The sequence below is a fragment of the Ovis canadensis genome, chromosome 22 (genome assembly GCF_042477335.2).
Source record: "Ovis canadensis isolate MfBH-ARS-UI-01 breed Bighorn chromosome 22, ARS-UI_OviCan_v2, whole genome shotgun sequence".
Classification (NCBI taxonomy): domain Eukaryota; kingdom Metazoa; phylum Chordata; class Mammalia; order Artiodactyla; family Bovidae; genus Ovis; species Ovis canadensis.
Genome location: NC_091266.1, coordinates 66,956,107 through 66,975,322, shown reverse-complemented (window position 1 = coordinate 66,975,322; position 19,216 = coordinate 66,956,107). Strand labels below are relative to the sequence as shown.

General features: G+C 54.5%; 1 protein-coding gene across 12 annotated transcripts; it reads right to left on the bottom strand.

The window, feature by feature from the left end:
- Positions 1-10,343, bottom strand: PAOX (polyamine oxidase). 12 transcript variants are annotated; one of them, XR_011252096.1, is made up of 9 exons: positions 8,333-10,343; positions 7,301-7,787; positions 6,482-6,681; positions 4,027-4,279; positions 3,689-3,860; positions 3,270-3,385; positions 2,663-2,820; positions 2,052-2,200; positions 1-368 (listed from the first exon to the last, which is right to left on the bottom strand). XR_011252096.1 is itself a non-coding variant. In XM_069567396.1 (8 exons), the coding sequence occupies exons 1-8, from the start codon at positions 8,841-8,843 to the stop codon at positions 269-271; spliced, it is 1,974 nt and encodes a 657-aa protein (XP_069423497.1). In that variant the 5' UTR covers positions 8,844-10,343; the 3' UTR covers positions 1-268. The 12 variants fall into 12 exon arrangements, 8 of the variants coding, with proteins under 8 accessions (XP_069423497.1, XP_069423499.1, XP_069423500.1 ...); XR_011252097.1 differs by having other exon boundaries at positions 3,270-3,382; XR_011252094.1 differs by lacking the exon at positions 2,052-2,200.
- Between the last annotated feature and the right edge of the window lie 8,873 nt (positions 10,344-19,216).

Sequence of the window (19,216 nt, the reverse complement as noted above, 5' to 3'; positions counted from 1 at the left end):
GGCTGTTTCACACATTTTTATGTGCCACCGACGGCGGCAGCAGCAGCATCCCACGTCTCCCTCCTCCAGGAAGACTGCGCTCAGCTCAGGCTCAGCCCTGCCCGGGATCCAGCAGCTTGAGAAATGAGGGAGCTGACCCCGGGTGTCCACATCCCAAGCCCGCCTGAACCTCGTCCGTCACAGGACAGGGTAGGGCCAGCCTCCCGCACCCCAGCACTGGGAGCTCAGAGCCTGGGCTCGGGCCACTGGGCCTGGGGGTCCCACAGCTTCACGAGCCGGTCAGCCTCCCTCCAGCCAGACAGCAGAGCCCCGTGCGTGGTGGAGTAAAACGCCCGGTGTGTGGCTTCTCCTGCAAACAGCACCTGGAGCTGGAAAGAAGGGGGTGGTCAGCTGGGTGCCAGGCCTCAGCCGCCAGCCCCACACCTGTCGCCTGGGCTGCAGAAGCGATGGCAAATGTGGTGCCTTGCTGCTGCCTTAACCCAGCACCCTGATGCAGTTGGGCAACAAGGACCGGCACCCGGCCACTGCCGCGGGAAGGAGCAGCAACAGTGAGGACCCCTTGGAGCCAGCACACCCGGAATCCAGCACAGTCTCAGAGTGGAAGACCCATCAGGCGGTTCTGGAGAGAATCTGAACATCGCCCAAAACACAGAGCAAAACACTAGAGAGGGAAATTAGCAGGGAAAAGATGAGAAAATTCTAGGGCCAGCTCAGAAGTACACCATCCAACTAGAAATCCAGAAAAAGAAAAAGGGGGGAAAAATCCTGATGATATAGTTCAGGAGAATCCCAGATGACTGAATACACTCCGGAGGGCAGCACGGCTGGGCTCTGAGGCTTCACTGGAGCAAGGCAGCTGCCCTCACAGAAGGCCCTCGCGGACGCCCTGCACAACCACAGGGCAGCATGACCACACCAAGGCCGCCACGCGGTGAGGAAGCCCAAGCCGCTCGGCGAGGCCTCGGGCAGGCCCTCCGGCCAACATGCCAGCTGTGCTCGGGGCAGATGTGAGAGAGAAGCAGCCTCGAGTGACCCAATCCAGCCCTGAATCACCCCCAGCTGAGGCCCTGGACATCATGGGCATCCCACCATGCCCACCTACAGAATTTAGCAGCCCAGGGAAGTGGGCTTCCACCACGAAAAAGAAGGCACCCTTGCAGCTCAGGTGTGGACAGTGCCCGCAGCGAACAAGGTGTGTGCAGACAGCTCGTAACAAAACCACGTCATCATGCCTGGGAGGGTGGGGAGAGGCCTGAGGGCTGGGTGCGCAGAGGCACGGAAGAAAGCGAGAACTTTATGTGCTGTGGCCAGAATCCCATCAGCAATTCCTGAAAGTGAAGCATCAGGAAGCACTTAGAAGGACTTCCCTGGCGGTAGAGTGGTTAGGACTGTGCTTCCAATGCAGGGGGCCCGGGTTCCATTCCTGGTCTGGGAACTAAGATCCCACATGCTGTGAGGCATGGGAGGGAGTCAGTCAGTTCAGTCGCTCAGTCGTGTCCGATTCTTTGCAACCCCATGAACCACAGCACGCCAGGCCTCCCTGTCCATCACCAACTCCCGGAGTCCACCCAAATCCATGTCCATCAAGTGGGTGATGCCATCCAGCCATCCCATCCTGTCGGCCCCTTCTCCTGCCCCCAATCCCTCCCAGCATCAGGGTCTTTCCCAGTGAGCCAGATCTCTGCATCAGGCAGCCGTGGGAAGGGGAGGCACGTGGGAACTGAACAGAGAGTGCTGGGTGGCATGTGAATGCTGAGGGTGATGACAGTGCTGTAGCTGGGCGTTTTAAGACATGACCTCGGTCTTTAGAGATGCACCCTGGAACACCCGCAAATAAAGCCTTGCCTGTGGGACGTGCTCACCAGCAAGGGAGTTAGGAGAGCAGGGAGACGCCAGGGGCAGACAGGTGTGAAGCTGGAGACAGGAACCCAAAGGTTCCGCCAACCTTTATGGCTTTGAAAGTTTTCCACAATTCAGTGCTTTGTAAAAACTGAAAGTGTTAGTCACTCAGTTCTGTCTGACTCTTTGTGACCCCATGGACTGTAACCCACCAGGCTCCTCTGTCCATGGGATTCTCCAGGCAGGAATACTGGAGTGCGTAGCTATGTCCTTGTCCAGGCGGTCTTCCTGACCCAGGGACTGGACCCGCGTCTCCTGCACTGCAGGCAGGTTCTTTACCACTGAGCCACCAGGGAAGCCCCTTTGTAAACAGCAGCAGAACCATAATGGGAAAGAGTCTGAGGGAGGGGACATGCACGCACATGGCTGAATCACTTCGCTGGACGCTTGAAACTAACACAACATCGTGAAGCGACTAAACTTCCATTCTAAAAAACTGCTCTAACAAGGCAGCAGCTTAATGTGGTATTTAGCGATCAGAACCAGCCTGAAGCACAGCCTGGGAAGGGTCAGCAGTGTGCCCCCACCAGAAGGCTGTATTTTGTTTTTATTCTGTTAGCCATCTCTATAGAATGATCTGACATTTCAAGCCACAGGTATGTATAATTCTGATTAAAATAACACGTTTCAAGAAGAAAGTGGACTCTGAGTCGCAGGGTCCTGGCCCGCTGACTGCAGCAGCAGCCCCAGGCTTCGCGGGGCCTGTCCTGTCCCCAGGCCCTCTGTGGGACCCCGGTGCCCTCGCCCGACGGCTTCCTCCTACCTGTGCCCCCTTGCCGTCTGAAGGGAGGGGCTGGGCCAGCCGGTCCATGTCGTCCCCAGAGCTGCCCACAGCCACATAGCTGTAGGAGCCCCGGGTGTACGGGGCGCTATGCCAGCAGGACCGCAGCACACTCCTGGGCGCGGGGAGCCGGGGGTTCCCTGGGCCAAGAGACGCTCACGTTAGCCAGCAGCCCACCCACCCATCCACAAGGAGCCTCCCACCGTTAAGACCAAGCAGTTGACAGTGAGACCACTGCTGGGGAGCCAAGCCCAGGGGGTGTGAGTGCAGGGCTCCCCTCAGGAGGCCCCTGAAGCAGCGTCCTGACACGCTCCGCTGCCTTTCCGAGCCTCGGCGTCTTGCCTGTAAAGCTCTGATTGCGGACATTCACGTCCATCTTGGTGGCAGATTTTTAGAAAAGAGAAGTGGGAAGTGCTTGCAGAGCCATTTCAGTCTCCCGGAAAGGAGAACCCTCAGCACCAGCTGACATGGGAAGGACTGTCCCCAGAGACCCAGGGCCGAACCCAGTTCCTCTCCCGGGGAGGTTTGGTCCCTGTCACAGACCAGCCACTCGGGTGGGAGGCAGCAGCGTGGCCCCTGCGGTCAGTACCTGTCACCCTGCGGAGCACCTTCGTCAGAGACCTGAGCACATCCTCGTCCGACAGTGTCTCCATGAACTCGGACTCGAGCCCCGCGATGAAGCCACAGAGCACGTGGCTGGCCCTGCTGGAGAGAAAGTGGAGCTGGACCAGGCCCGCCACACCCAGACCGGCTGTGCTGTGGCCAGTGGCTGCACCAGTGTGGGCTCAAAGCCCCGGGCCCCTTAACATGGGGTCTGCAAGGTCAGAACGCTCAGGGCACCAAGATGGTTCCTGCTGTCTCCACCGTTGAAGGCTGGTGGGGACAGCTGTCCCTAGCACAGTCGGGGACTCTGTATCAAGTCCTGACCCTTCTACTCCTCTTTATAAAACCCTGCATAGGAAAAAAAAAAAAAAACCCACACGATGGGCCGGAGGGAACCGGGCGTACCATGTGGACCCTGGCTTGGCCGCTGGGGTGAGCACCCCTGGGTCCTCAGCGAACACGTCTCACAAATGAGCAGAGAGTGTCTCTTAGGAGGAAAACAACTGCAAGTATTCACTGCACATTCCAGGTCCCAGGAGATGCCGACGAGCTGCACACGGTGGGCCTCTGTCTGTCCCTGCAGGGAGTGGGCCCAGGGGGTCTGTCTCACCACTTTAGGGTGCCCCTGGCGTCCCCCCGCATTTAAACCCTCCAGAAACGCCTCAAGGAGAATCAACACAGTGCCAGAACCCCGGAGAGCTCACACCCAGGCCTCCTCAGAGAAACCTGGAAAGAACACGTACTGGAAGGGAGGCAGGACCCAAAAGCCAATAAGCTTCTTGAACCAGGCGTCGTGCAGTGCGGGGGCGGCATCCTCCAGGGGCGACGTGTCCTCCCACACCACCTGGATGTGCTGGCAGTCCGGCTCCCAGAAGGGCTCCTTAAACTCCAGGAAGATTTTGTTGTTGGTCCCAAAGCCTATTTTCCTGATCGCTTCCACCTTCTCAGTGGGCAGTGGCGGCTCAAAAAAGGTGTCCAGATGTTTCTTTAAAAAACCTGAAATTCAAAATTGGGCACCTTACGCCACGTCAGTCTCTTAAATGGGAATCACAGCCACAGGAATGGGCCCTGAGCCCGTCAGAGGAGTCAGAGGCAGGCGTCGGGGAGCCACGCAGGCGCCCTGCAGGCCGGGGCCCCAACAGCCAGCGCTCAGCGGAGGGACAGGCAGGCCCCGAGAACGCCTGGCCACGCGGGATGAGGTGGCCCAGCCCTGGACCGCTCTGCGGGACAGGCCTGAGCCTGCTGCTTCTCAGGCTGCCCAGGGTTAGTTTGCAGGAATGGTGAAATACACAGGCTTCACCCAGAAGCCACAGGGAAACTGGTCAGCATTTAGCCCGAAGTCAGACCACAAGGAGAGGAAACATTCTCAGCATAAGCCAACCTCGCTAGTTCACGAGAAAAAGACCAACCATCTGACAGGGAACAAGGCTCGGCCGTGACCGCTGCGGGCGGTGGAGGGCACCTCCCCAGCCAGCCTTTCGCTGCAGAGCTTCAGCACACCAGGTCCTGCAGGACTGGCCTTAGTCCCACACACATGTACCCAAACACACATGCGTACAACGCTGTGTGCAACAGGACACGTGAAAAGTAACTTTCAGCTCAGTTCACTCAGTCGTGTCCGACTCTTTGTGACCCCATGAATCGCAGCATGCCAGGCCTCCCTGTCCATCACCAACTCCCAGAGTTCACTCAGACTCGCGTCCATCGAGTCAGTGATGCCATCCAGCCATCTCATCCTCAGTCGTCCCCTTCTCCTCCTGCCCCCAATCCCTCCCAGCATCAGAGTCTTTTCCAATGAGTCAACTCTTCGCATGAGGTGGCCAAAGTAAAGGAGCTTCAGCTTTAGCATCATTCCTTCCAAAGAAATCCCAGGGCTGAGCTCCTTCAGAATGGACTGGTTGGATCTCCTTGCAGTCCAAGGGACTCTCAAGAGTCTTCTCCAACACCACAGTTCAAAACAGTATAATTAGCGGCACCTGCTGCTGCTGCTGCTGCTGCTACTAAGTCGCTTCAGTGTCCGACTCTGTGCGACCCCATAGACGGCAGCCCACCAGGCTCCCCCGCCCCTGGGATTCTCCAGGCAAGAACACTGGAGTGGGCTGCCATTTCCTTCTCTAATGCAGGCATGCATGCTAAGCCGCTTCAGTCGTGTCTGACTCTGTGTGACCCTATGGACAGCAGCCCACCAGGCTCCTCTGTCCACAGGATTCTCTAGGCAAGAACACTGGAGTGGGTTGCCATTTCCTTCTCCAAATTAATGGTACCTACACATGAGAAAATATGGCGTAGCTATAAAGAACAAACGGGACAGGTGCCTGGCCCCCTGTGGACAGTGACGACACAGCCATAATGCTGCACCCGCTGACTGCAGCAGGCTCAGCGCCCACACCACAACTGTGCATGAGCCAGGCCGTCCCTGTAAAAGAACAGAGCCTATGGCAGACCTGTGTGCTGACTTGGAAAGGGAGGAGAAGCAGAACACTGCTAATAATGTGCAGCAGAGTCCCCCGTGGGAGAAGGAGCCAGTGCTGAGCAAGCCAATCTATGCCCAGCCCTCCCCGAGGGGACAGGAGAAGCCGTGGCCCATGGGTGCGGGCGGGGCGGGCCAGACTCCTGCCCTTCACCTTCCAGCCATGCTGGCACCCGTTAGCTTTGTGAACTTGGGCAGTTAAGTGACTTCTCTGTGCTGTCATCTGTCATATAGGGGGTGGGCAGAGATTTCCCAAGCTGCCAGAGAAGCAGATGAGATACACAGGCAAACCCGCTTTCAGTTATCTCCACCTTTTACCGGACTGCCAGCTCCTACTGCCAGATCTGAAGCGTCAGGCCTGGGATTGAACAGGGTTACGCTCACAACCCCTTCCTCGCCTGCCGCCGGGACCGAAACGGAAGACCTGGCTCTCCGCCCTCTCCACCTCGCTAAGAAAGCAGTGTGGTGAGCCTCAGGAGGCCGTCCCAACCCTTCTGTGAATTACCTCCCAAAGGAGCAGCACCCCCCGACCTTTCTCTTCCTGTGAAACCTCACTTCAAAGCGAACAGTTGCTACAAAGCACAGTGGAGTAGCTCTATCCCAAACTCAGAATGAAAACGTGAGCTCAGCAGCCAACGAGTGCCCCGGAGTGAATAAGGCTGGAGAAAGCCAGAGGCCGGGGCACCTGAATGGGAACTGGAGAAACCGACCAGAACAGCAGGCTTTACCTAAGGGCACGGTGACGACCACGTGATGGGCTGGGAAGCAGTCTCCATCCTCACATTCCACCAGCACAGGAAATGTCTCCCCAGGAGCAGAAGCTTCCTGGAAGGACCCATTCCAGTGAATGGTCTTTACGGGTTTGTCAAAAACCATCACGTCCTTGGGCAAGGAGGCCATGATGCAGTCTGTGAGTCCTTGGTAGCCCCTGGGGGAAACAGAGGTGTCCCGTGGTCAGGACCAGGCGCCAGACCAGGGAGCTGCAGGGGGCTCTGGTCCCAGCTCAGCCAGGGAGGAGGGCAGGAAGGGAGAGGGTCTCACGGGAGGATTACAGAAGCAGAGCTCCCCAGGTTTTCAAGCAGGTCCCTCCTCACCCGGCCCAGGGCTCCCATTCTGGGCATCTTCCCCGTCATAGCGCCCTCCCTGTACAGGGCAGTCCTGGAGGGTCTCGTGAGGGCCCCGTGAGGGGACAGCCACCCCAACACAGAGCAGGCCTGTCTGCCCATCTCTGAGGTCCAAGCCCCCACAGTGCTTACAGGCAGGAGGCCTCCTAAACCTGGGGGGAAGCAAGGCATTACAAGATGCATTTCCTTCTTTTAATCACTTTTTCTTGAGAAGAATTCTTTTCTTTTTCATAAGTGATCAAAACTATGGAAATAAATGACCAATCTCCCTAACACAGGAAGACAAAGAGCCCCTGTCCCTCTCACCCATCCCCTGCCTCCCAACGCTTGGCCTGAGGTACAGGTAGGGACCCCCGGGGGTGCATGGAGAGGGCCTGGGGAAGCACAGAGGGGCCCGTCTGGGTGGGAGGGGCAGACACATACTCAGGAAAGGTGCAGTCCAGCCCGGGCAGCACAGTGTACTCCCCGAAAGGCGCGAGGGCCACCAGGTCCATGCTGTGGGTGCCGCTCACACAGCACTCCACATTGAACAAGTTCTTCAGGATGGCCAGTTTGAGCTTCTTGGTCTCCTCATCCTCTGTCCAGCTGGCCATGTGCTGGCGGATCTTCTCCTTGAGGTACTCCCCAACACTGGGTGGGGTGGTCTCAGCCGCCTGCAGGAACTCCCTGGTCTGGTCGATGAGACCGTGGAACAGCCTGGCCATCTCTGCCACCAGCTCAAGGCTCACACTCACCCCAGAGCTGGCATAAGACACAGACGGCAGGCCCACGTGACCCCCAGTCTCGATCAGCTGGTTCTCCTCGGACAGGGCCTTCTCCCCGAGCAGCCCGTATTTGGCAGCCAGCCGGAAGACGGGGTTGCCCTCGGAGGGCCCATGGATCCAGTGGGCGCCCACCTCCACCACGCCACCTGGGAGCAGTAGGAGAGGCCACCTTGAGGTTCCCCCGCCCTGAGTCCCTCCCCTTGCCACCGGCAGCCCTGCCCTTCCCAGATACGCTCTGAAAATCAGCCAGAGGCCCACAAGGTCCCAGAGGACCACACGCTCTGGCTGCAGGACCCGTCAGACCTGGCTTAGGGGAACACCCCCCGAGGGGGTGCTGGCCTGCACCTGCCTGGGAAGGATACTTGGAGGAAGGCCTGGGGGCAGAAGAGGCACCAAGGAGCAACCTGGAGGCGAGGGGTGGTGGTGTGGGGGGCTACCTGCGGCGGTCAGAACCAGGGCCACTGTGTAGTCACGGGTTCCCCTCCGCCGCAGCGGCCGACCCTGCTCACTGCGGGCAGCTGAGTTTCGGGGAGCAGTGAACTTCGGTAATTACGTGGGGCGGAGCGAGCATTCGCTCAAGGGACCACATAAGGGTTCCGGGACGCCTAACCCTGGACGTAGGCCGAGCCAGGAGCAGGGCTCCGGAGGCACCGGCGGGGCTCCGGGAAGGGGTTCCGGGAAAGGCTGTTACCGAAGCTGTGCTCCGAGCGGATGCGGCCACCGGCGCGGGCCGTGGCCTCCAGAACCCGAAGGTGTGAGAAGGCCGGGTGGTGGCAGAGCCTCTGCGCCGCCCCCAGCCCCGCGATGCCGCCGCCCACCACCAGCACCCGCGGGCCGCGGCCCGGGGCCTCCGCCTGACGACCACCCGACTGCATCGCCGCCGTCCCGGGCGGTTCCGGAGAGTCCCCGCCGCTAGGAGGTTCGTGGAGCCGGGAAGAGACCAGAGCAGGGGCGGGGATTCGGGGAGGGGCAAGGGGCGTGGCAGAGCCGGAGGAGGACGGGCGAGGGGCGGGGCCAGAGGAGGAAAGGGGCGAGGGGCGGGGCCGGAGGAAGAAGGGGGCGAGGGGCCGGGCGGGAGGTGAAAGGGGCGAGGGGCGGGGCCAGAGGTGAAAGGGCGAGGGGCGGGGCCAGAGGTGAAAGGGCGAGGGGCGGGGCGAGGTGGGGCAAGGAGTTCCAGCCCGGCCCGCCCCCCGCGTGGGCATGGCTCCGCTGCGCGCGCGCCCGGTGGGTTTGGACGCAAGGTCTGGCCCACCGCGCGGGAAGGTGGCGGAGGGCCGCCCGGGAGTGCCAGGGCCAGTGCGGAGGGGTCGGTGTGTTATCCACCGGTGCCGGCGATGTGGGCGAGCGTCCCCACCGAGGGAGAATCGGGGCGGCCGACTGGCCTGTTCGGGTCGTGTCCTGGTCCTCAGGAGACGTGGGAACGGCGGCCAGGAGGCGGAGGAGGAGCCTCTTTTCTGCCTCCGATGCGCGGGCGAGCGCCTTCACCTCCAGAGCCCGTGGACCGCGGTGCCGAGGCGTCAGGGCGGATGGGGAGAGACGACGACCCTGGTGTGAGTGTGTCCACAGTTACGTGTCTACATGCACAGGGTACAACACACGTGAAGTACAAAGTGCAAGATAAACAGCGAGTGGAGCACGAGCCCCGCCCCGCCCCGCCCCCGCCCGCCTCTCTGACCCAGGAAACAAGTTCTAGCCTGCAGGCATTTCTGGAGAATTATTCTGGTTCGGGCAAGTCTCCCCCTACAGCCTTGCAACGATTAGAAAGCGCCTGCTTTCTGCTACAAGGGCCATAGGGCTGCTCTGTAAGCACATCATCCTTCCACCCCTGGCCCTGCGGCTCCCACCGCTGCCCGCCGTGCCGCCGTGAGTGGGGGTGGGCCGGGAGGGAAGTTAGCTCCAGTCTGGGCAGGTGGTCCTTTGGTCTGGCGTCTTCCTCCATCTCCAGGCGCCCCTTCTCTCTCCCTGTGTTGCCCTCCTCAGTAATATAGCCTTGTTCTCCTTGCATCCACTCTCCGGTTTTAGTGAAGCCCAGAAGAGGTGTCTGGGAGGTCATTCTTTAAAGGACATTGCAAAGCTGAAAATATCTTCACTTTGCCCTCACACTTGCTCTGTAGTTTGCCTGGGCATAGAATTCTAGGTCTGAAGCCTCTTCCTTCGGACTCTGAAGGCACTGCTCCCTTTCTCCTCCCTCCTAGGGGTGCTGTGAAGAAATCCATGCCATTCTAATTTCTAATCCTTTACAAGCAATGGAGGTGTTTCCCTCCCTGGAAGTTTTTAAGATGTTCTGGAGACATCCCTGGTGGCCCAGTGGTGAAGAATCCGCCTGCCAATGCCGGGGACATGAGTTTGATCCCTGGTCCGGGAAGATCTCCCATGCCATGGAGCCACAAAGCGCGTGGGCCTCTCCTGAGCCCCAGCGCTGCAGCTACTGAAGCCCAGGCACCCTAGAGCTGTTCTCAGCAAGAAGAGGACCTACCACCCTGAGAATCCCGCACACTGTAACGAAGAGTAGACCCTGTTCGCTGCAACTAGGAAAAGCCCTCGTGCAGCAACGAAGACCCAGCACAGTCAAAAACAGTTAATTAAACAAAAAAGACTCCAAAAAAGTGTCCAGTGCAAGGTGCACGGGTTCAATCCCTGGTTGGGGAACTGAGATTCCACATGCTGTGCTTCGTGGCCAAAAAAACTAAAAACTTTAAGAAGAATTCGGATCTGAAGTTTCACAGTGTGGTGCTTCCATGTCCCTTGGTTTTTATCTGTTGTGTTTATTGTGTCCCACACTCAGAGGGCCTCAATCTGGAGAGTCCTGTACTTCAGTCCTAGCAGATGCTGTCATCACTTCCAGTCGTTTCTGTTGATGACTCATCCCTGAGCAAACTCCCTACCGGTCTGCTCTTAGCTCTTTCTAAGTCCCTAATTTAGGCTGTCAGAGGTCGAGCCCGGACCGTGAAAGCTCACACGTCCTCTTGTTTCCCATCTTTACTGCTCTGCTTCTGTGCTACTTGAGGCTTTCATTTCTGCTACCACAGTGTCCATTTCCAGGAGCCCTTTCTTCTTGTGCAGATGTTTCTTTCTGGAGAACAGAAGGGTCTCTCCGTGCGCCATCTTCTCGGGAGACTGGGGATGTGAGTGCTGTGTCCTGCTCAGTCGCTGTGCTTTGGGCCCTTCTTCCTGTTTCTCTCGGCTTTCTGAGCTGCCAGGTGATGTTTGTCTTCTGGTGACAGGAACGATAGACCAGATGGCTGTTTGTGAGTGGGGCTTGTCAAATATGAGCTTGACTCTGGGGTGTTCCTTGGGAGGGGCTTTAGTTGGGGAACCCCATCATCCATGTCTCTAAGTCCTTCCTCTTGGGTTGGTCAGGCTCCCTGGGAAGGGTCTTCAGTCTCCTGCCTGGAGCGTATAAGCCTTGCTGCCGTATAATGGGAGCCAAAGAGTAAAATTCTCCAAGCCAGGCTTCAGCAATACGTGAACCGTGAACTTCCTGATGTTCAAGCTGGTTTTAGAAAAGGCAGAGGAACCAGAGATCAAATTGCCAACATCCGCTGGATCATGGAAGAAGCAAGAGAGTTCCAGAAAAACATCTATTTCTGCTTTATTGACTATGCCAAAGCCTTTGACTGTGTGGATCACAATAAACTGTGGAAAATTCTGAAAGAGATGGGAATACCAGACCACCTCTGGTATTAATAATAATAATAATTAATACCCTGAACTGCCTCTTGAGAAACCTGTTTGCAGGTCAGGAAGCAACAGTTAGAACTGGACATGGAACAACAGATTGGTTCCATATAGGAAAAGGAGTACATCAAGGCTGTATATTGTCACCCTGCTTATTTAAGTTATATGCAGAGTACATCATGAGAAACGCCGGGCTGGAGGAAGCACAAGCTCCCAGAATCAAGATTGCCGGGAGAAATATCAATAACCTCAGATATGCAGATGACACCACCCTTATGGCAGAAAGTGAAGAAGAACTAAAAAGCCTCTTGATGAAAGTGAAAGAAGAGAGTAAAACAGTTGGCTTAAAGCTCAACATTCAGAAAACGAAGATCATGGCATCTGGTCCCATCACTTCATGGCAAATAGATAGGGAAATGGTGGAAACAGTGGCTGACTTTATTTTTCTGGGCTCCAAAATCACTGCAGATGGTGACTGCAGCCATGAAATTAAGACACTTACTCCTGGGAAGGAAAGTTATGACCACCCTACATAGCATATTAAAAAGCAGAGACGTTACTTTGCCAACAAAGGTCCATCTAGTCGAGGCTGTGGTTTCTCCAGTGGTCATGTATGGATGTGAGAGTTGGACTATAAAGAAAGCTGAGTGCCGAAGAATTGAAGCTTTTGAACTGTGGTGTTGGAGAAGACTCTTGAGTGTCCCTTGGACTGCAAGGAGATCCAACCAGTCCATCCTAAGAGAGATCAGTCCTGGGTGTTCATTGGAAGGACTGATGTTGAAGTGGAAACTCCAATACTTTGGCCACCTGATGCAAAGAACTGACTCATTTGAAAAGACCCTGATGCTGGGAAAGATTGAGAGCAGGAGGAGAAGGGGACGACAGAGGATGAGATGGTTGGATGCCGTAACCGACTCAATGGACATGGTTTAGGTGGACTCCGGGAGTTGGTGATGGACAGGGAGGCTTGGTGTGCTGTGGTTCATGGGGTCGCAAAGAGTCGGACACGACTGAGCAACTGAACTGAACTGAATGTGGTCCTTTCCTCCAGGGAGATGTGCATACAAGGGATGTGACTGCTGCTGTCTAATTGATAAGCCATGTTATGTCCTACTCTGCAACACTGCGGACTGTAGCCTGACAGACTCCTCAGTCCATAGGATTGGGTTGCCATTTGCCCCCCTTTAAAAGAACTATCTAGGAGAGGCGTGAAGCTGAAGCTCCAGTACTTTGGCCACCCGATGTGAAGAGCCAACTCATTGGAAAAGCCCCTCATGCTGGGAAAGATTGAAGGCAGGAGGAGAAGGGGACGACAGAGGATGAGATGGTTGGATGGCAGCACTGACTCAATGGACATGAGTTTGCAAGCTCTGGGAGTTGGTGATGAACAGAGAAACCTGCCATGCTGCAGTCCATAGGGTCGCAAAGAATGGGACACAGCTGAGCAGCTGGACTGCACTGAGGAGAGCTGTCACTGTGGACGGGCAGCCAGCTCTGAAAGCTGGGCCCCTGTGTGCAGGCGGCTGACCGGCTCCTGATACTGAACAGTTTCTGTGGCTGGTCTTACAAGCTGCCAAACAGATCAAGCCGTGACTGCCAGTAACAGCCTGCTGCCCGCGGGACGGACAGCAGGGGCAGAGGGCGGCTCTGGAGAGGCTCGATAACTTGTCTGCTGCGAGTTTGCTGCACGTGTGCCATCAAGGGCTCTTCACTCAAGACTCTCCACACCCCGCCCCACCCCGCCCTGCCGAGCACCCGGTGCCCTTCCTTCCTCAAGCCCCACCTCCCCAAGCCGCTCTGCATCGCCGCACCACTCCCCTGTGGGGACCACGAGAGCCAGCTGGTGCCCTCCAGGCACACCTCATGCTTGTCCCACAGGGAAAGCTCCCGGTTGAAGTGCCCCGCTCGAGGTGAGTGTGGGGGGCCACCTTCATGCTGGTCCTGGGCGGGGCTCACCTCTTTTGTCCCTGCAGCGCAGGCTCAGCACGAAGCCTGCAAGGGAGCCGAGCTTGGTGCCTTTAGAGGTGGCAGTGACCTCAGGAACCCAGAGGTGGCCCAGGCTCAGCGGTGCCACCTCCTGGCTAAAGCGCCGGGCCCGAGCCCAACCCATAACGCTGCCCGCACCTCTGGCCTGCCGCTCAGCCTGACATCCTGTGACTAAAGAGGAACGGGCCAGGTGACCCTGCAATTCCAATGAAACAGCCCGGGTGGGGTGCCCCCACCCTGGCCCTGGTGTCCCTGTCTGCAGGGGGAAACTGACCCCCCATTCTGCCGCCTGGCGAGCGGAGCTCCCTCCTGAGATGTTCCCCCAAGGGTCAGCTAAGCTGAAGCCCAGCAGGGTGAATGGTCCCAGACCCTGTTTTGGCTGTTCCCACCCAGGGATGGTCAGAGCAGAATCTCTCCACACTGCCCTCCTCACCTCCTCCCTCTTCTCTGCCAGTCAGCCTTTCTCTAGTAAAGGTCAGGATGACAAGGGCTTACTTAGGCCTATTTAGAAATTCAAGATTCGGCCCTGACCATCCCTGGGTGGGAACAGCCAGAAGGAGTCTGGGGGGCTCAAACTTAATTCTGGCTCAGCCTCTTGGAGCCTTTTGTTGATTGGCAGGACTCTGCACCATGGAGGCAGGGACTACGTGGCCAAGGTGTAAAAATGCCCTCACCCCACTCATACCTGACCGCGTCTGGACCGAAGGCCTGGTGGTGGGAGGAGAGGCAGTTACAGAGCTGCGACACTGACTTCATGGCCAGGGAGCGAGGGCAGCACTCCGACTCCCCGGACGGGAGCATCTTGGGCCCCGGGAGATGTAGGGGTGTGGCGGGAGGCAAGGCCTTCATGCTTGCAGCCAACCCTCTGGCCTGCAGCTGCTCTGTCACCACTGGCCCCCGCGCTCCTGCCCGTGGCCAGGTGCGGGACTGTTCTGCTGGGTCTCAGGCCACCTGCAGCAGCTCTGACACACACACCTCGCTTCAGTCTGCCTCGTACAAAGTCACGGGCTTCGTCTCATGCCCCAGGGCCACCCATAACAACAGAGGCTGTGACTACCCAGTGACATCTGTGGTTTACCTTAATCAGGCTGTTCATTTCCATAAACAGATTCTATGATTATAATTCACATGCCGTACACTTCACCCATTTAGGGTGAACAGTTCGCTGGTTTACAAGACATTGACAGAGTCGCGCCAGCATCACCTCGCTGAGTTAGAACACTGTCATCACTGCATAAAAACCTGCCCTCTAGCGTGCCCACCACCCCCTCTGCAGCTTCTGGCAACCACCACCCTACTCTCTGCCTCTATGGCTTCGCCCGTTCTGGACAGTTACTGCACACAGAATCGTGCCCCCGTTCTGGACATTCACTGTGCATAGAATCGTGCCCTTTCATAGATCACAGCTTTGTCATGGGGAAGGGGCTCGAGTAACTCCATAAAGCTGTGAGCCATGCCATGCCAACCTAACATGGGTGGTCACAGTGGAGCGTTCTCACAAGACATGGTTCACTGGAGGAGGAAATGGCAAACCACTCCACTATTTTTGCTGTGAGAACCTCATGAACAGTATGAAAAGGGCAAAAAGATACGACACCGGAAGATGAGCCCCTCAGGTCAGAAGTTGTCCGATATGCTACTGGGAAGGAGTGGAGGACAGTTACTAACAGCTCCAGAAAGAATGAAGCAGCCACGGCAACATGAAACAACACTCAGCTGTGGATGTGTCTGGGGATGAAAGTGAAATCCCGTGCTGCGAAGAACAGCATTGTATAGGAACCTAGAATATTTGATCCATGAATCAAGGTAAGTGGGACGTGGTCAAGCAGGAGATGGCAAGAATGAATATCGACATCTTAGGAATCAGTGAACTAAAGGGACAGGAATGGATGAATTTAGTTCAGTTGCCCATTGTATCTACTACTGTGGGCAAGAATCCTTCAGAAGAAAAGGAATAGCCCTCATTGTCAACAAAAGACTCCAAAATACAGTACTTTGGTGCAATCTCAAGAATGACAGAATGATCTCAGTTCATTCCCAAGGCAAACATTCAGTATCACAGTAACCCAAGTCTGTGCCCAACCAGTGATGCCACAGAAGCTGAAGTTGACCAGTTCTGTGAAGACCTACAAGACCTTCTAACACCACACCACCACACCACCCCCCCAAAAAAGATGTCCTTTTCATCATAGGGCATTAGAATGCAAAAGTAGGAAGATGAGATACCTGGAGTCACAGGCAAGTTTGGCCTTGGAATACAGAATGAAGCAGGGCAAAGGTTAAAAGAGTTTTGCCAAGAGAACACACTGGTCATAGCAAACAACCTCTTCCAACAACACAAGAGACAACTCTACACATGAACATCACCAAATGGACAGCACTGAGATCAGACTATTTTCTTTGCAGCTGAAGATTGGAACAGCTTTATACAGTCAGGAAAAGCAAGACCTGGAGCTGACTGGCTCAGATCAGGAGCTCCTTATTGCAAAATTCAGGCTTAAATTGAAGAAAGTAGAGAAAACCACTAGGCCATTCAGGTATGACCTAAATCAAATCCCTTGTGATTATGTAGTGGAGGTGATGAATACATTCAAGGAACTAGGTCTGGTAGACAGAGTGCCTGAAGAACTACGGACAGAGGGTCATAACACTGTACAGGAGGCGGTGACCAAAACCATCGCAAAGAACAAGGAAGGCAAGAAGGCAGAGTGGCTGGCTGAGGAGGGCTTACAAATAGCTGAGGAAAGAAGAGAAGCAGAAAGCAAGGGAGAAGTGGAAAGACATACCCAATTGAATGCAGAGTTCCAGAGAATAGCAAATAGAGATAAGAAGGCCTTCTTAAAAGGACAATGAAAAAAACTTAGAGGAAAACAAGAATGGGAAAGACGAGATCTCTTCAGGAAAATTGGAGAGATCAAGGAAACATTTCATGCAAGTATGGGCAGGATAAAGGACAGAGACATTAAGGACCTAATGGAAGCAGAAGAGATCAAGAAGAACTTTTTTTTTTTAAGTCTTAATTTCCCAGATAACTATGATGGTGTGGTTACTCACCTAGAGCCAGACAGACTAGAGTGTGAAGTCAAGTGGGCCTTAGGAAGCATTACTGTGAACAAAGCTAGTGGAGGTGATGGAATTGAGCTACTTAAATTCCTAAAAGATGATGCTGTTCAAGTGCTGCACTCAATATGTCGGCAAATTTGGAAAACTCAGCAGTGGCCACAGGACTGGAAAAGGTCAGTTTTCATCCCAATCCTAAAGAAAGGCAATGCCAAAGAATGCTCAAACTACCACACAGTTGCATTCATCTCACACGCTAGTAAAGTAATGCTCAAAATTCTTCAAGTTAAGCTTCAGCAGTACATGAACTGAGAACTTCCAGATGTACCAGCTGGGTTTTGAAGAGGCTGAGGAACCAGAGATCAAATTGCCAACACTGGCTGGATCATACGGTAAGCAAGGGAATTCCAGAAAAACATCTACTTCTGCTTCGTTAGCTATGCTAAAGCCTTTACCTTACCTGTTTCTTGAGAAACATGTATGCAGGTCAAGAAGAAATAGTTAGAACCGAACATGGAACAACGGACTGATTCAAAATTGGGAAAGGAGTAAGACAAGGCTGTATATTGTCACTCTGATTGTTTGACTTATATGCAGAGTAAATCATGTAAAATGCCAGGCTGGATGAATCACAGGCTAGAATCAGGATTGCCAGGAGAAATAACATCAGATGTGCAGATGACACCACACTTATGGCAGAAAGCAAAGAGGAACCAAAGAGCTGCTTGATGAAAGTGAAAGAGGAGAGTGAAAAAGCTGACATAAAACTCAACATTCAAAAAATTGAGATCATGGCATCCAGTCCCCTCACTTCATGGCAAATAGAAGGGGGAAAAGTGGAAGCAGTGACAAACTTCATTTTCTTGGGCTCCAAAATTACTGTGGACAGTGACTGCAGCCATGAAATTAAAAGATGCTTGGAAGTAAAAAGGTTCTTGGAAGGAAAGTTATGACAAACCTAAACAGTGTATTCAAGAACAGAGATATCACTTTGCTGACAAAGGTGTATATAGTTAAACCTATGGTTTTTCAGTAGTCATGTACGGATGTGCGAGTTGGACTGTAAAAAAAGGCTGAACGTAAAAGAACTGATGCTTTTGAACTGTGGTGCTGGAGAAGGCTCTTGAGAGTCCCTTGGACAGTGAGGAGATGAAACCAGTCGATCCTGAAGGAAATCAACCCTGAAAACATCCATTGGAAGAACTGATGGTGAAGCTGAAGCTCTAATACTTTGGCTGCCTGATGCTGAAAGCCACAGCACCAGAAAAGACACTGACGCTGAGAAAGCCTGCAGGCCGAAGGGGAGAGGGCAGCGGGGATGAGACGGCCAGACAGCAGCACGAACGCAGTGGACATGAGTTTAACTAAACTCCAGGAGATAGGGAAAGACAGGGAAGCCTGGCGTTCATGAGGTCGCAAAGAGTAGGACACAACGTAACGGCTTTCAGTGACTAACAGTGTTGAACATTTTTTGTGTGCTCATTGGCCATCTGTATATTTTTGTTGTTGAAATGTCTGTTCAATCCTTTGCTCTTTGTTTACTGTCGTTGTATCACTGAGTTTGTGAACATTAATAAGTTCAGCTCAGTTCAGTCGTTCAGTCGTGTCCAACTCTTTGCGACCCCATGAATCGCAGCACGCCAGGCCTCCCTGTCCATCACCAACTCCCAGAGTTCACTCAGACTCACGTCCATCGAGTCTGTGATGCCATCCAGCCATCTCATCCTCTGTCGTCCCCTTCTCCTCCTGCCCCCAATCCCTCCCAGCATCAAAGTCTTTTCCAATGAGTCAACTCTTGGCATGAGGTGGCCAAAGTACTGGAGTTTCAGCTTCAGCATCAGTCCTTCCAGAGAAATCCCAGGGCTGATCTCCTTCAGAATGGACTGGTTGGATCTCCTTGCAGTCCAAGGGACTCTCAAGAGTCTTCTCCAAACCAAAGTGCAAAAGCATCAATTCTTCAGCGCTCAGCCTTCCTCACAGTCCAACTCTCACATCCATACATGACCACTGGAAAAACCATAGCCTTGACTAGACGGTTCCAAATAGGAAAAGGAGTACATCAAGGCTGTATATTGTCACCCTGCTTATTTAACTTCTATGCAGAGTACATCATGAGAAACGCTGGACTGGAAGAAACACAAGCTGGAATCAGGATTGCTGGGAGAAATATCAACAGATATGCAGATGACACCACCCTTATGGCAGAAAGTGAAGAGGAGCTAAAAAGCCTCGTGATGAAAGTGAAAGAGGAGAGTGAAAAAATTGGCTTAAAGCTCAACATTCAGAAAACGAAGATCATGGCATCTGGTCCCATCACTTCATGGGAAATAGATGGGGAAACAGTGGAAACAGTGTCGGACTTTATTTTGGGGGGCTCTAAAATCACTGCAGATGGTCACTGCAGCCATGAAATTAAAAGACACTTATTCTTTGGAAGAAAAGTTATGACCAACCTAGATAGCATATTCAAAAGCAGAGACATTACTTTCCCGACTAAGGTCCGTCTAGTCAAGGTTATGGTTTTTCCTGTGGCCATGTACAGATGTGAGAGTTGGACTGTGAAGAAGGCTGAGCACCGAAGAATTGATGCTTTTGAACTGTGGTGTTGGACAAGACTCTTGAGAGTCCCTTGGACTGCAAGGAGATCCAACCAGTCCATTCTGAAGGAGCTCAGCCCTGGGATTTCTTTGGAAGGACTGATGCTAGAGCTGAAACTCCAGTACTTTGGCCACCTCATGCCAAGAGTTGACTCATTGGAAAAGACTCTGATGCTGGGAGGATTGGGGGCAGGAGGAGAAGGGGACGGCAGAGGATGAGATGGCTGGATGGCATCACCGACTCGATGGACGTG